General features: G+C 27.8%; 1 protein-coding gene across 1 annotated transcript in view; it reads right to left on the bottom strand.

Moving 5' to 3' along the window:
• LOC148953059 (putative sodium/potassium/calcium exchanger CG1090) overlaps nt 1-17,497 on the bottom strand; it is a 138,668-nt gene that overhangs the window by 59,218 nt on the left and 61,953 nt on the right. The window contains exons 4-5 of the mRNA XM_089088273.1: nt 12,929-13,035; nt 208-340 (exon numbers count right to left, since the gene is read on the bottom strand). Coding sequence (XP_088944399.1) covers nt 208-340; nt 12,929-13,035 — 240 coding nt within the window. The remainder of the gene's footprint in view (nt 1-207; nt 341-12,928; nt 13,036-17,497) is intronic.

Genomic DNA, 17,497 nt, shown 5'->3' with positions numbered 1-17,497 from the left:
TTTCAATGGCTGAAAATGAACAACCTGGATAACCAAGATCAATCCGAGCTGCTAATCGATAACTCAATGATTACTGCATCATTATTGCATTGTTCGTTTGTTTTATCTTAAGTATTTTTCATTCTTTTTGCATTGCATACCTTAATCAAAAATAATATTTTACAGAGGGTAAAAATGAATAATTTCAGAATACGGTAATTTACTTGCCTATGATTGTGATCATCCAAACCATAATGTATGAGAATAGAGATATCCAAACTAAACTCACAAAAAAGGCAATTATATAATATTTTGTTGCCTGCTCTTCTTTGCAGTCTGGTATGCTATATTTGCATAGAGTCTGAAATAGAAAAGATAATTAATGATTCAATTCTTGTGACAGTTCAGTGCTTTTTTTTTTTTTTTAATTTGCGATCTTTCTTAAATTGCAAAAGCTTCTGAATAGCAAACTTTATTTCAAAAGAGAAAGACAAGCAAAGCTGAAAACAGATGCCTTAAACATTCAAACCACTTTATATCAGTGTTGACTAACGTTTTTTTAAGACAGCAAGTCAAAATACACTGTTAAAATTATTTGTGCGTCTTTATCTTTATCATTTTGTCTGAATTAATGTTTTATTTGATAGAAGAAACAAGAAGACATAGAAAGTGAGTCAAAAAACACGTGCAGCCTTCGAAGCACAGGTTTGTCTTTAACATAATTTTGCTATTTGAATTTATGAAGTCTTTCAGAAAACACACAATTATTAATATTTTAATTTCGCTTTTAATACGAAAAAATTGCCTCTCAAATGCTCTTTTTCCTAAGAGAGGATTTAAATCCAGAGATTTTGGTGCATGAATGTGACTAGGATTAAAAGCACAAACGATTTTCTTAACAGCTATGCCAGCTTTAGCAATGCTTTCTTTTACTTTTGACATTTGATTTCTGCTTGGTATAATTAAGAATATCAAAACTCTAATAATGTCGCAGTTGTCTATCTAAACTATCACTGCCGTAAAAATTTGAAACTGCATAAGAAGGAAAGTAGAAATTCAAAAATTCGATTTAAAATGAATGAAGTTTACAATGCTAGAAACAAACGAAGGCGTCTCGTATACGTATTCACCGCCACTGGGGAACAGAATACAATTATACCGAACATTCACAATTGCGATAGTCTTCTTACTAGTTGTTATATATATCTTAAACCTTCACCTCCCCCAAAAACTCAAAATCAGTATCTTATTTCCGAAATGCAAAACTAAAAAATAGCTGTTACTGTCACTAGGTTTGATCGCAACTGATTAACCCATTCTTGTGGAAGTCCTGATGAAAAGAAAAAAAGTACCCTCCTCCCCTTATGTAGCCAGGGTTATGTCTGGCCTCCGAAACAAGCACAAACCGAAAATGTTATCTTAGTTCTCGCCTAAATGGACGTAAGTTCAATGACAAGTTCAGATAGATGTAATAATCACAAAATCTACCCCCCCCCCCCCAGTAGAGGTGACCCTAAAGCTCCGACGCGACACCCCTGCTGCCACCTATAACTTTTTTGCACCCCAAATAAGGGCATAGCCTCCCTAGAGAGAACACGTGGTTAATGGGGTCAATGACCTCTTTCTCCAGGTGTGTTTTTGGCACGGTCTCAGCGAATGTTATGATCCAGAAATAGTATTTTTTGTTGTTTCCGAGGCAAATGTCAAGGTCAATGTTGTTGTTGTTGTTGTAAGTGCACGCTCTCAGCGGATGTTATGATCCAGAAATAGTATTTGTTGTTGTTGCTCGAGCCAAATGTTATGAGTTTCCCGGAAACAGTTAGATCACGTGTTTCCCTTCTCAGCCAATCAGCGAGTCGGAAATATTAGAAAAAGAGGATTGCAGGTTGGGTTAGTTTAGATTTTTAATGTTTAATTTTATTTTAGAGTTTTAGTTTAGATTTTTAGTTTAAATTTTTAGTTAGTTTAGTAGTTTAGTTTAGTTTTAGTTTAGTTTAGATTTTTAGTTTAGTTCTAGTTTAGATTTTTAGTTTAGTGTTATAATTTATATTTTGTTTAGTTTTAATTCAGTTTTAGTTTAGTTTTTAGCTAGAGTTTAGTTTTAGTTTAGTAGTTAAGTTTAGTTTTAGTTTAACGTTTAGTTTTAGTTTATATCTTTAGATAGATTTTCAGTTTAATTTAGTATTGTTATAGGTTAGTGTTCAGTTTTAATTTAGAATTTTAGTTAGTTTAAAAGTTTAGATTTTAGTTAGTTTAGTAGTATAGAGTTTTAGTTTATTCTAAGTTTATTTATTACCTTTATTTCTAGTTTAGTCTTAGCTAGTTTAGTTTTAGTTTAGAGTTTTAGTTTAGCTAGAGTTTTACTAAAGAGTTTTAGTTAGAGTTTTAATTTAGTAGCTTAGTTTAGTAGTTTAGATTTTTAGTTTGGTTCTAGTTTAGCTAGAGTTTTACTAAAAAGTTTTAGTTAGAGTTTTAATTTAGTAGCATAGTTTAGTTTTAGTTTTAGTTTAGATCTTAGTTAGTTTAGTAGTTTAGATTTTTAGTTTAGTAGCTTAGATTTTAAGTTTATTTTCAGTTTATTTATTACCTTTATTTATAGTTTAGTCTTATCTAGTTTAGTTTTAGTTTAGAGTTTTAGTTTAGCTAGAGTTTTACTAAAGAGTTTTAGTTAGAGTTTTAATTTAGTAGCTTAGTTTAGTTTTAGTTTCAGTTTAGTTTAGATCTTAGTTAGTTTAGTAGTTTAGATTTTTATTTTAGTAGTTTAGATTTTTAGTTTATTTCAATTTTATTTCTTACATTTATTTCTAGTTTAGTCTTAGATAGTTTAGTTTTAGTTAGAGTTTTAATTTAGCAGTTTAGTTTAGTTTTAGTTTAGTTTAGTTTATATCTTAGTTAGTTTAGTAGTTTAGTTTAGTTTAGATCTTAGTAAGTTTAGTAGTTTAGATTTTAGTTAGTTTTTTGTTTGGAGTTTTACTTAGTTTAGTAGTTAAGAGTTTTAGTTAGAGTTATAGTTTAGATTTTTAGTTAGTTTTGGTTTAGTTTAGTCTAGATTTTTAGTTTCTTATTTTAGTTTAGTTTTAGTTTAGTTTTAGTTTAGTCTAGATTTTTATTTTGAGTTTTAGTTTACTTTAGTTTTTTAGTTAAGAGTTTTCGTTTTACATATGAGTTTTAGTTAGAGTTATAGTTTAGATTTTTAGTTTAGTTTAGTTTTAGATTAGTGTTTAGTTTTATTTTTAGTTTAGTTTTAGTTTAGTTTTAGATTAGAGTTTTAGTTTAGCTAAAGTTTTCTAAAGAGTTTTAGTTAGAGTTTTAATTTAGTATATTAGTTTTGTTTTAGTTTAGTTTTAGATTATAGTTTTATTTTAGCTACAGTTTGCTAAAGAGTTTTAGTTAGAGTTATAGTTCGGTTTTAGTTTAGTTTAGTTTTAGATTAGTGTTTAGTTTTAGTTTAGAGTTTTAGTTAGTTTACTTTAGTTTTAGATTAGTGTTTAGTTTTAGTTAGAGTTATACTTTAGTAGTTTAGAGATTATAATTTATTTCTAGTTTAGTTTTAGTTAGTTTAGTTTTAGTTTAGTCTAGATTTTTAATTTGAGTTTTAGTTTACTTTTAGTTATTTTAGTTAAGAGTTTTCGTTTTACATATGAGTTTTAGTTAGAGTTATTGTTTAAATTTTTAGTTTAGTTTAGTTTTAGATTAGTGTTTAGTTTTAGTTTAGATTTTTAGTTAGTTTTGGTTTAGTTTAGTCTAGATTTTTAGTTTCTTATTTTAGTTTAGTTTTAGTTTACTTTTAGTTTAGTCTATATTTTTAGTTTGAGTTTTAGTCTACTTTTAGTTTTTTATTTAAGAGTTTTCTTTTTAAATAGTAGTTTTAGTTAGAGTTATACTTTAGATTTTTTAGTTTAGTTTAGTTTTAGATTATTGTTTAGTTTTAGTTTAGAGTTTTAGTTAGTTTAGTAGTTTAGATTTTAGTTAGTTTAGTAGTTTAGAGTTTTAGTTAGTTTAGTAGTTTAGTTTTCGTTGGAGTTTTACTTAGTTTAGTAGTTAAGAGTTTTAGTTAGAGTTATAGTTTAGATTTTTAGTTAGTTTTGGTTTAGTTTAGTCTAGATTTTTAGTTTATTATTTTAGTTTAGCAGTTTAGTTTAGTTTTAGTTTATTCTAAGTTTATTAATTAAATTTATTTTTAGTTTAGTTTTAGTTTAGTTTTAGATTAGAGTTTTAATTTAGCTACAGTTTGCTACAGAGTTTTAGTTAGAGTTATAGTTCGGTTTTAGTTTAGTTTAGTTTTAGATTAGTGTTAAGTTTTATTTTAGAGTTTTATTTATTTTACTTTAGTTTTAGATTAGTGTTTAGTTTTAGTTAGAGTTATACTTTAGTAGTTTAGAGATTAGAATTTATTTCTAGTTTAGTTTTAGTTAGTTTAGTTTTAGTTTAGTCTAGATTTTTAATTTGAGTTTTAGTTTACTTTTAGTTTTTTTAGTTAAGAGTTTTCGTTTTACATATGAGTTTTAGTTAGAGTTATTGTTTAGATTTGTAGTTTAGTTTAGTTTTAGATTAGTGTTTAGTTTTAGTTTAGAGTTTTAGTTAGTTTAGTTTAGTTTTAGATTAGTGTTTAGTTTTAGTTAGAGTTATAGTTTAGTAGTTTAGAGATTAGAATTTATTTTTAGTTTAGTTTTAGTTAGTTTAGTTTTAGTTTAGTGTAGATTTTTAGTTTGAGTTTTAGTTTACTTTTAGTTTTTTAGTTAAGAGTTTTCGTTTTACATATGAGTTTTAGTTAGAGTTATAGTTTAGATTTTTAGTTTAGTTTAGTTTTAGTTTAGTTTTAGTTTATTCATTACCTTTATTTTTAGTTTAGTTTTAGTTTAGTTTTAGATTAGAGTTTTAGTTTAGCTACAGTTTGCTAAAGAGTTTTAGTTAGAGTTTTAATTTAGTAGCTTAGTTTGGTTTTAGTTTAGTTTTAGATTAGAGTTTTAGTTTAGCTACAGTTTGCTAAAGAGTTTTAGTTAGAGTTATAGTTCGGTTTTAGTTTAGTTTAGATTTAGATTAGTGTTTAGTTTTCGTTTAGAGTTTTAGTTAGTTTAGTTTAGTTTTAGATTGGTGTTTAGTTTTGGTTAGAGTTATAGTTTAGTAGTTTAGAGATTAGAATTTATTTATAGTTTAGTTTTAGTTAGTTTAGTTTTAGTTTAGTCTAGATTTTTAATTTGAGTTTTAGTTTACTTTTAGTTTTTAGTTAAGAGTTTTCGTTTTACATATGAGTTTTAGTTAGAGTTATTGTTTAGATTTTTAGTTCAGTTTAGTTTTAGATTAGTGTTTAGTTTTAGTTTAGAGTTTTAGTTAGTTTAGTTTAGTTTTAGATTAGTGTTTAGTTTTAGTTAGAGTTATAGTTTAGTAGTTTAGAGATTAGAATTTATTTTTAGTTTAGTTAGTTTAGTTTTAGTTTAGTCTAGATTTTTAGTTTGAGTTTTAGTTTACTTTTAGTTTTTTAGTTAAGAGTTTTTGTTTTACATATGAGTTTTAGTTAGAGTTATAGTTTAGATTTTTAGTTTAGTTTAGTTTTAGATTAGTGTTTAGTTTTAGTTAGAGTTATACTTTAGTAGTTTAGAGATTAGAATTTATTTCTAGTTTAGTTTTAGTTAGTTTAGTTTTAGTTTAGTCTATATTTTTAATTAAGAGTTTTAGTTTACTTTTAGTTTTTTAGTTAAGAGTTTTCGTTTTACATATGAGCTTTAGTTAGAGTTATAGTTTAGATTTTTAGTTTAGTTTAGTTTTAGATTAGTGTTTAATTTTAGTTTAGAGTTTTAGTTAGTTTAGTTTAGTTTTAGATTAGTGTTTAGTTTTAGTTAGAGTTATAGTTTAGTAGTTTATAGATTAAAATTTATTTTTAGTTTAAGTTTAGTTTTAGTTTAGTCTGGATTTTTAGTTAAGAGTTTTAGTTTACTTTTAGTTTTTTTAGTTAAGAGTTTTCGTTTTACATATGAGTTTTAGTTAGAGTTATAGTTTAGATTTTTAGTTTAGTTTAGATTTAGATTAGTGTTTAGTTTTCGTTTAGAGTTTTAGTTGGTTTAGTTTAGTTTTAGTTTGGTGTTTAGTTTTGGTTAGAGTTATAGTTTAGTAGTTTAGAGATTAAAATTTATTTTTAGTTTAGTTAGTTTAGTTTTAGTTTAGTCTGGATTTATAGTTTGAGTTTTAGTTTACTTTTAGTTTTTAGTTAAGAGTTTTCGTTTTACATATGAGTTTTAGTTAGAGTTATAATTTAGCAGCTTAGTTCAGTTTAGTTTTAGATTAGTGTTTAGTTTTAGTTTAGAGTTTATATATATATATATATATATATATATATATATATATATATATATATATATATATATATATATATATATATATATATATATATATATATATATATATATATATATATATATATATATATATATATATATATATATATATATATATATATATATATATATATATATATATATATATATATATATATATATATATATATATATATAAACTCTAAACTAAAACTAAACACTAATCTAAAACTAAACTGAACTAAGCTGCTAAATTATAACTCTAACTAAAACTCATATCTAAAACGAATACTCTTAACTAAAAACTAAAAGTAAACTAAAACTCAAACTAAAAATCCAGACTAAACTAAAACTAAACTAACTAAACTAAAAATAAATTTTAATCTCTAAACTACTAAACTATAACTCTAACTAAAACTAAACACCAATCTAAAACTAAACTAAACCAACTAAAACTCTAAACTAAAACTAAACACAAATCTAAATCTAAACTAAACTAAAAATCTAAACTATAACTCTAACTAAAACTCATATGTAAAACGAAAACTCTTAACTAAAAAAACTAAAAGTAAACTAAAACTCTTAACTAAAAATCTAGACTAAACTAAAACTAAACTAACTAAACTAAAAATAAATTCTAATCTCTAAACTACTAAACTATAACTCTAACTAAAACTAAACACTAATCTAAAACTAAACTAAACTAACTAAAACTCTGAACTAAAACTAAACACTAATCTAAAACTAAACTAAACTAAAAATCTAAACTATAACTCTAACTAAAGCTCATATGTAAAACGAAAACTCTTAACTAAAAAACTAAAAGTAAACTAAAACTCTTAATTAAAAATATAGACTAAACTAAAACTAAACTAACTAAAACTAAACTAGAAATAAATTCTAATCTCTAAACTACTAAAGTATAACTCTAACTAAAACTAAACACTAATCTAAAACTAAACTAAACTAAAAATCTAAACTATAACTCTAACTAAAACTCATATGTAAAACAAAAACTCTTAACTAAAAAACTAAAAGTAAACTAAACTAAAAATCTAAACTATAACTCTAACTAAAACTCATATGTAAAACAAAAACTCTTAACTAAAAAACTAAAAGTAAACTAAAACTAAAACTAAAAATCTAGACTAAACTAAAACTAAACTAACTAAACTAAAAATAAATTCTAATCTCTAAACTACTAAACTATAACTCTAACTAAAACTAAACACTAATCTAAAACTAAACTAAACTAACTAAAACTCTAAACTAAAACTAAACACTAATCTAAAACTAAACTAAACTAAAAATTTAAACAATAACTCTAACTAAAACTCATATGTAAAACGAAAACTCTTAACTAAAATAACTAAAAGTAAACTAAAACTCAAATTAAAAATCTAGACTAAACTAAAACTAAACTAACTAAAACTAAACTAGAAATAAATTATAATCTCTAAACTACTAAACTATAACTCTAACCAAAACTAAACACTAATCTAAAACTAAACTAAACTAACTAAAACTCTAAACGAAAACTAAACACTAATCTAAATCTAAACTAAACTAAAACCGAACTATAACTCTAACTAAAACTCTTTAGCAAACTGTAGCTAAACTAAAACTCTAATCTAAAACTAAACTAAAACCAAACTAAGCTAATAAATTAAAACTCTAACTAAAACTCTTTAGCAAACTGTAGCTAAATTAAAACTCTAATCTAAAACTAAACTAAAACTAAACTAAAAATAAAGGTAATGAATAAACTTAAAATAAACTAAAACTAAACTAAAACTAAACTAAACTAAAAATCTAAACTATAACTCTAACTAAAACTCATATGTAAAACAAAAACTCTTAACTAAAAAACTAAAAGTAAACTAAAACTCAAACTAAAAATCTAGACTAAACTAAAACTAAACTTACTAAAAATAAAATATAAATAAATTCTAATCTCTAAACTACTACACTATAACTATAACTAAAAGTAAACACTAATCTAAAACTAAACTAAACTAACTAAAACTCTAAACTGAAACTAAACACTAATCTAATACTAAACTAAACTAAAAATCTAAACAATAACTCTAACTAAAACTCATATGTAAAACGAAAACTCTTAACTAAAAAAACTAAAAGTAAACTAAAACTCAAATTAAAAATCTAGACTAAACTAAAACTAAACTAACTAAAACTAAACTAGAAATAAATTCTAATCTCTAAACTACTAAAGTATAACTCTAACTAAAACTAAACACTAATCTAAAACTAAAGTAAACTAAATAAAACTCTAAACTAAAACTAAACACTAATATAAAACTAAACTAAACTAAAACCGAACTATAACTCTAACTAAAACTCTTTAGCAAACTGTAGCTAAACTAAAACTCTAATCTAAAACTAAACTAAAACCAAACTAAGCTACTAAATTAAAACTCTAACTAAAACTCTTTAGCAAACTGTAGCTAAATTAAAACTCTAATCTAAAACTAAACTAAAACTAAACTAAAAATAAAGGTAATGAATAAACTTAAAATAAACTAAAACTAAACTAAACTGCTAAATTAAAATAAGAAACTAAAAATCTAAACTAGATAACTAAACCAAAACTAACTAAAAATCTAAACTATAACTCTAACTAAAACTCTTAACTACTAAACTAAGTAAAACTCCAACGAAAACTAAACTACTAAACTAACTAAAACTCTAAACTACTAAACTAACTAAAATCTAAACTACTAAACTAACTAAAACTCTAAAATAAAACTAAACACTAATCTAAAACTAAACTAAACTAAAAATCTAAACTATAACTCTAACTAAAACTCATATGTAAAACGAAAACTCTTAACTAAAAAACTAAAAGTAAACTAAAACTCAAACTAAAAATCTAGACTAAACTAAAACTAAACTAAAAATAAACTAAAATAATAAACTAAAAATCTAGACTAAACTACACCAAAACTAACTAAAAATCTAAACTAAAACTAAACACTAATCTAAAACTAAACTAAACTAAAAATTTAAACAATAACTCTAACTAAAATTCATATGTAAAACGAAAACTCTTAACTAAAAGTAAACTAAAACTCAAATTAAAAATCTAGACTAAACTAAAACTAAACTAACTAAAACTAAACTAGAAATAAATTCTAATCTCTAAACTACTAAAGTATAACTCTAACTAAAACTAAACACTAATCTAAAACTAAAGTAAACTAAATAAAAATATAAAATAAAAATAAACACTAATATAAATATAAAATAAACTAAAACCGAACTATAACTCTAACTAAAACTCTTTAGAAAACTGTAGCTAAACTAAAACTCTAATCTAAAACTAAACTAAAACCAAACTAAGCTACTAAATTAAAACTCTAACTAAAAGTCTTTAGCAAACTGTAGCTAAACTAAAACTCTAATCTAAAACTAAACTAAAATCTAAAAGAAAACTAAACACTAAAATAAAACTAAACTAAACTGAAAATCTAAACTTAACTCTAACTAAAACTCATATTTAAAACGCAAACTGTAGCTTAACTAAAAAACTAAAGTAGACTAGAAATCAAACTAAAAATATAGACTAAAATAAAACTAAACTAAAACTAAACTAAAATAATAAACTAAAAATCTAGACTAAACTAAACCAAAACTAACTAAAAATCTAAACTATAACTCTAACTAAAACTCTTAACTACTAAACTAAGTAAAACTCCAAACAAAAAACTTACTAAAATCTCAACTACTAAACTAAAAGATATCAACTACTAAACTTAAAAAAATAAACTACTAAACTAAATAATATATAAACTAAACTAAACTAAAACTAAAATAAACTGCTAAATTAAAACTCTAACTAAAACTAAACTAGCTAAGACTAAACTAGAAATAAAGGTAAGAAATAAACTTAAAATAAACTAAAAATCTAAACTACTAAACTAAAAATCTAAACTACTAAACTAACTAAGATCTAAACTAAACTGAAACTAAAACTATACTAAACTGCTAAATTAAAACTCTAACTAAAACTCTTTAGTAAAACTCTAGCTAAACTAAAACTATAAACTAAAACTAAACTAGCTAAGACTAAACTATAAATAAAGGTAATAAATAAACTGAAAATAAACTAAAAATCTAAACTACTAAACTAAAAATCTAAACTACTAAACTAACTAAGATCTAAACTAAAACTAAAACTAAACTAAGCTACTAAATTAAAACTCTAACTAAAACTCTTTAGTAAAACTCTAGCTAAACTAGAACCAAACTAAAAATCTAAACTATTAAGCTAAGCTACTAAATTAAAACTCTAACTAAAACTCTTTAGTAAAACTCTAGCTAAACTAAAACTCTAAACTAAAACTAAACTAGCTAAGACTAAACTAGAAATAAAGGTAATAAATAAACTTAGAATAAACTAAAAATCTAAACTACTAAACTAACTAAAATCTAAACTTTTAAACTAACTAAAATTCTAAACTAAAACTGAACACTAACCTAAAACAAAACTAAATTAAACTGAAAATCTAGCTAAAACTCTAAAATAAAACTAAACGTTAAACTAAAACTAAACTTAACTACTAAACTAAAACTAAACTCTAGCTAAAAACGTTAAACTAAAACTGAACTAAAACTAAACAAAATATAAATTATAACACTAAACTAAAACTAAACTAGAACTAAACTAAAAATATAAACTAAACTAAAACTAAACTAAACTACTAAACTAACTAGAAATTTAAACTAAAAATCTAAACTAAAACTCTAAAATAAAATTAAACATTAAAAATCTAAACTAACCCAACCTGCAATCCTCTTTTTCTAATATTTCCGACTCGCTGATTGGCTGAGAAGGGAAACACGTGATCTAACTGTTTCCGGGAAACTCATAGAATTTGGCTCGAGCAACAACAACAAATACTATTTCTGGATCATAACATTCGCTGAGAGCGTGCACTTACAACAACAACAACAACATTGACCTTGACATTTGCCTCGGAAACAACAACAAATACTATTCCTGGATCATAACATTCGCTGAGAGCATGCCAAAAACAGACCTGGAGAAAGAGGTCATTGACCCCATTAACCACGTGTTCTCTCTAGGGAGGCTATGCCCATATTTGGGGTGCAAAAAAGTTATAGGTGGCAGCAGGGGTGTCGCGTCGGAGCTTTAGGGTCACCTCTACTCCCCCCTTCCTTATTGCCAAAAGACAAAGACTTACCACCGGACTTTAATTATAACAAGTAAAGTAATAGTTCCTAGTTTACATAATATTTTATTTGTATCTGGTAGCCCAATCTGGTAGATGTTTGGTGTTAAGGATAGAAACACTCCCTCCCAACATGGAAATCAAATTAGGAGTAAACTTCAGAAAGGCAAAATTAAGACAATTAGCTTATTATCTTTTTTCATTGCTTCCGGTTGAATCCATTAAGATATATATCCTGATGACATGAAATTTGAGACTATTTCTCCACTACTAAAGTCGCGTAGGTCCATACTCGAAACAACATAAGTGCGATAAAAAAATTCTTTTGTGTTAATAATTTCTGTTAAGAATTAAACAAAAAACAATTATTTCCTAGAATAACTCCTAGGTGCTGCCCTAAAATGGTGTATTCTAGTCCCAACGCTCAAAAAGCATAGCCAGAACATCAGCCCTTATTTTTCTCTAAGTTTCGTCAAAATCGGATAGCAGCTTCTAGTAAACGTTATGATGACAATTACTAAGGACCCCTCTATCGTCCAGGTCTGTTAGGGTGAGAGCTTCTGACACGCATAACTAGGATAGTCGTTCTTATTTCCCACCCAGGCACACCAGTCCTTGTTGAACTTCCTTGAAGTAATGATGCTAGGGCTGTTTTAAAAATATTTTAGTTTTAACGATTGAATTTTAATATGAGTTCTTTTATATTCGCTTTTTCTTTATTAGTTTTGCTTTTGCCCTGTCCCTGATCCCATTTGGTCAACAGTGTGTGTGCTCAGTCCTCGTTCCTTTTTGGTGATTTGTGTAAAAACTCCGTTTCAGAACACTTTGATTGGGATCACAGTATAACTGTCCTAAATAAACAGAACTAAGTGCATATCTCGCAAATTGTGCTAATGTCCACCAAAACCGGTATTTAAGACTTGCTGAACTTACTGGTTACAAATTTGAGGCCACCTACAGCATGGAAGATTGAAATCTAAACATACTGAGTTAATATCCTACAAATAGTCTCTTATTTGCACCAAAGTTCGTATTCAAGGGTTTCTGAAGCTGTCGATTGCAAATCGGAGGCTAATACTCGTATACCAATCTCAGACTTCAAAGTAAAAACTAATTACTTAAAACATTTTACAAATATTATTTGGCATTCACTAAAGTAGTTGATTAGTCCAAAGTTTAGCAGTTCCGAAATTAAGGAAAATCAATACAATAACTCAATGATCCCTGTTGTTTTAGTTTATTCATATTATAGAATTTATTTTTCAAATATCTGAAAGCTTTATGATTTAAAATTTATTGCTGTTTTTAGGAGCTAAAATCGTTATTTACTTTCCTATTTTTCAAAAACACTAAAAATACTTGATTACAAAAAGAGTTTTTGAATCAGAAAGGAATAATATTAAATTAAAACGCAAACATGCATACCTGAATGGGTATTACTGTATACGCGTACCATGGCTTAGAATGAAGTATGTCTTCTTCTTCGGCTTTTTTCTCTTCGGGGGCACTGACGACGCAAGGACGCTGGCAAGCTAGTTAATTTTAAGAAATATATATATCATATATAAAAGTAATAATATAAGCAAATAAATACTATAATTTTGATTGTAAATAGAAGCAAACTTTAGGCCATCCAGTCTGATCAGAATTCAGTAGAGTGATGCAATAAGATTCGTTTCTAGTTTTACAATTTCATTTTGGACGAAGGTAACACAATTCTTCCGGGTATATACCTTTGAAATTGAATTACTAGCTGCTACTACTAGTAACAACTCACCGCAGCACCAAGCCTCCTGAGGCCAAAACTTTCAAATTAATTCGAAATTGTATTCTTTCCCATTAATCCGACAGAGGATACTTCATAATATACAACGAAACACAAACAGTTTCATAGTTAAAAGGCCCAAAAATTATGAGCAGTCCTTTTTTAATAGAAGTTGGAGAGTTTGTTTTAAGCATATATCTTCGTAAGATGGTGCACAGTCGTTAGATCCAAAGACTGAAGTTCTTCCTTTTTGCTTTTTTTGATAGTTCCTAAATTTATACCTATTTAAGAATTTCATTAGCCACCCTGACAAAGTCGGCTTTTACGGCTTTTTTTTTACGTTCTGGTGACAAAGCACTTAAAAACTAGTAGCGATTTATAAGATTAATAAAAAAAAACTTTTTCTACAAAATAAATTGTTCAAAGAAAAGTAAAGAACTCCATTAAACAAAAATGAGCAAAAATAAAATCAAATAATCTACCTAGTCTGAAACTACCACAAATCAGCATCGATAAATAAATGAAAGCCAAAACGAACAGAAATTACAATAATTAACCGAGTCAAACTCAAAATGAGCAGAAATTAACATAAGTTGGGCGCAAAACCCATATGCCTTCCCAAGGCCAGAACAAAATTTGCACTTAATTTCCCTCCAATCACTTTCGACTATTAAAAAGGGCACCAGCCCTTTTTGTGGCGCCAGCCAGCCCCTAGGGTTGTGGAGAAGTGTCCTCCTCGAAAACATATTTTCTATCTAAAAATCAACTACGCTGAACAAAATGGCTATCTCAAAAGTTTAATTGTATGTTTTGGGGGGACGGATTGGTTTGGGGAGGCTAGTTGCCCTCCACTCACTTTCGACAATCGAAAAGAGCACTAGCCCTATGAGTTTCCATTCTACTGAACCAATTTTGAAGTTTCTTCGACAACGCCATCTATAAAAACCTTATATGCCCCCAGGGCAGAAATTAAAACCCTTGCCCTGAGGATTTTGGAGGAGTGTCCTCCTCAAAAGCCTGTTTTGGATCTGGAAATCAACTACGCTGAACAAAATGGCTATCTCAACATTTTGATTGGATGTGTTTGGGGGAATGATTGGCGTGGGGGGCTAGTTGCCCTCCAATCGCCTTCAACTATTAAAAAGGGCACTAGAACTCTCAATTTGCAATTGAATGAGCCCCTTTTGATGTTTCTACGACGACCCCTTCCATATGAAGTGACCTGTTCTATAGGAAAAAAAATGATACATTGTGCCACCATCGTTCTTATATGCCCTCAGGGCATAACTTAAAACACTTGCCCCGAGGGTTGTGGGGGAGTGTCCTCCTCAAAAACATATTTTCTATCTGGAAATCAACTACACTGAACAAAATGGAAAATTTTGATTGAATGTGTTTGGGGGAATGATGGGCGCGGGGGGGGGGATAGTGGCCCTCCAATCAATTTCGACTATTAAAAAGGGCACTAGCCACTTCAAGTTCCAATCGAATGAACCCCTTTTCGAAGTTTCTACGACAACTCCTCCGATACGAAGTGCCCGGATGGAGAAAAAAAAACACTTTGTGCCCACATCGTTCTTTACTTAGGCAGCGCTAACGCGCTGCCTATGAAAATCGATTTCTGTAAATCAAACAGTTCGTGGTAACGAACTGTAAGTAAGGAGCAACCCGGCTCAATAGTAACCAAAACTCTAAAAAACGGAATTTTGATACCAGTAGATACATCAAAAGAATCGGATTTTTATACTGATCTAAAATATATAAGTTTTATTAAGTGTAGTCTTACCCAACAGAAGTTACGAGCCAGAAAAAATAAGCCTTATTTTCGAAAAAAGGTTGAAACACCCCTTAAAAGTGACAGAATCTTAATGAAAATCAAACCATCAGATTCAGCGTAACAGAAAACCCTACTGTAGATATTTCAAGCTCCTATCTGCAAAAAATATGGAATTTTGTATTTTTGCCAGAAGAAAGATCATGGGTGCGTGTTTATTTCTCTGTTTGTTTGTTGTTTTTTTCCCCAGGGGTGATTGTATCGATCTAGTAGTCCTAGAATATTGTGAGAGGGCTCATTCAAACGGAAATTAAAAGTTCTAGTGCCCTTTTTAAGTGACCAAAAAAATTGAAGGGCAACAAGGCCCCCTCCCACGCTTATTTTTTTCCCGAAGTCACCCAATCAAAATTTTGAGACAGCCATTTTGTTCAGCATAGGCGAAAATCTAATAAATATGTCTTTGAGGATGACTTAATCCCTCACAGCTCCCGGGGGAAGGGCTGCAACTTATGAACTTTGCCCATTGTTTACATGTAGTATTGGTTATTGGGAAGTATAGAGACGTTTTCAAGATGGTTTTTTTCTTATGGGTGGGAGTGGGGGGGGGGTTCAGTGGAGGAGTTCAAGTGGGAGGATCTTTCAATGAAGGATTTTTCATTTGGGGAAGGGACATTTCTATGAAGGGAGTAGTAACCGTACAATTACTTGAAATCCTACCCGCAAACCTACGCCTGAGGCATCGGGTAGGTGTGTAGGTTTTCAACGAATTGGGGTTACCAGGGTCATTAGCACAGAGGTATCATTTCTATAGAAGCTATAGTAATTTGAAATATCATATGGAATTTGCTTGAAGGTATGTACTTTGCGTACGTGCCCATACCAAACAGGTTGGTTATAATCTGTTCTGCTTCAAGTTTTTTCTGGCACAATTAACTGAATTTCTATTTCATGATAAACAAGTTTTTTTTTTAGGTTACATCCGTGTTGGAAAAACCGGTGGATCTTTTTTAGAAGCTATATTCAACTTTCATATTTGATTCTCAATCAGTTTTGAAATTAGTAAGAGAATTGAATTCAAAGAGAATAGTTTTTATTTGCAAGGATATTAGTAGAGGAAAAAAATGAGTGGTGCATTTACATTATTGGAGATTAATGATGGAGCTAACAACAGTGATGTAATTACTTCTTTAGTTTACGAGATTTGCGAATTTTTTTTGCGAAGAGGTATTAGCGTAAAAGTATTGCGATGGTTAAGAATGCCTCACGGGGTAATTAAAGAATGGGGTGCTTACATCAGATACTTAATAGATTTGACGATTACAAGAGACATTGCTAGAGTCAAATTTATTTGGTGTTGGTGATATTATGACCCTCCAAGTCCCCTGACGAAAGGGCTGCACAGTGTATCTGTATCGGACGTATTATTTTTGGGCGTATTGCTATCGCAGGTATCTATACAGATTTTTAGTAGCTCGTATAAAAGATATTACTCATATCTACGTTCTTCCTATAAATTCAACCATCAGCAACTTCGATTTTAAATTTTACAGGCTTAAATTCCAATCTGCTTAAACTCGTAAAAAAAAGCCAGTCCTGGATATAGCCTAAGCTATCTATATTTTAAATACGATGCATAAAAAATAACACAATTTGGTCTGTTTGATATTTATTCAGAATATTAATGAGGGTGCCGTTCCCCCCTCCCCAAAACCAAAGCTCACGTAGGATAAAAGAAAATAAAATTGTTATGTCTTTTTCAATTATGAACGTCACGATTTTAAAACTTATAGGCTTAAATTTCAATCTGCTTAACCTCTTAAAAAAGAACGCCAGTCCTATATGGAGCCTAAGTTATCTATATTTTAAATACGATGCATACAAAAATAACACAATTTTGACTATTAGGTAAATTTTAGATTAATGTAAAATCATAAGCCTAAAAAAAACACAATTTTTAATATTATCTACTATTTGATATTAGAAAGAATTATTATGGGGGGGCCATCAAAACCAAAAAAATAACCAGATGACATATGATAAAAATTTAGTAGTTATTTGTAAAAGCACTTAAAACAGATTTTAAAAATTATATTATTAAATTTAAATATTCTAAAATTCTTAAAAACGACAGTCCTAGATAGAGCCTAAGCTATAAATATTTTAAATACGATTCATAAAAAACACAATTTTGACTATTAGGTCCGTTTGATATTTATTCAGAGTATTAATGGGGGCGCTGTTCCCCCTCCCCAGAACCAAAGCTCACACAGGATAAAAGAAAAAAAAATGTTATGTCTTTTTCAATTATGAACGTCACGATTTTAAAACTTATAGGCTTAAATTTCAATCTGCTTAAACTCATAAAAAAGAACGCCAGTCGTATATGGAGCCTAGGCTATCTATATTTTAAATACGTTGCATAAAAATAACAGAATTTTGACTATTAGGTCCATTT

Source organism: Artemia sp. Qi Xiang Cuo, chromosome 4 (assembly GCF_049724085.1).
Source record: "Artemia sp. Qi Xiang Cuo chromosome 4, ASM4972408v1, whole genome shotgun sequence".
Classification (NCBI taxonomy): Eukaryota; Metazoa; Arthropoda; class Branchiopoda; order Anostraca; family Artemiidae; genus Artemia; species Artemia sp. Qi Xiang Cuo.
Note: the sequence above shows the minus strand (reverse complement) of the source record. Positions and strands in the feature narration are given on the sequence as shown.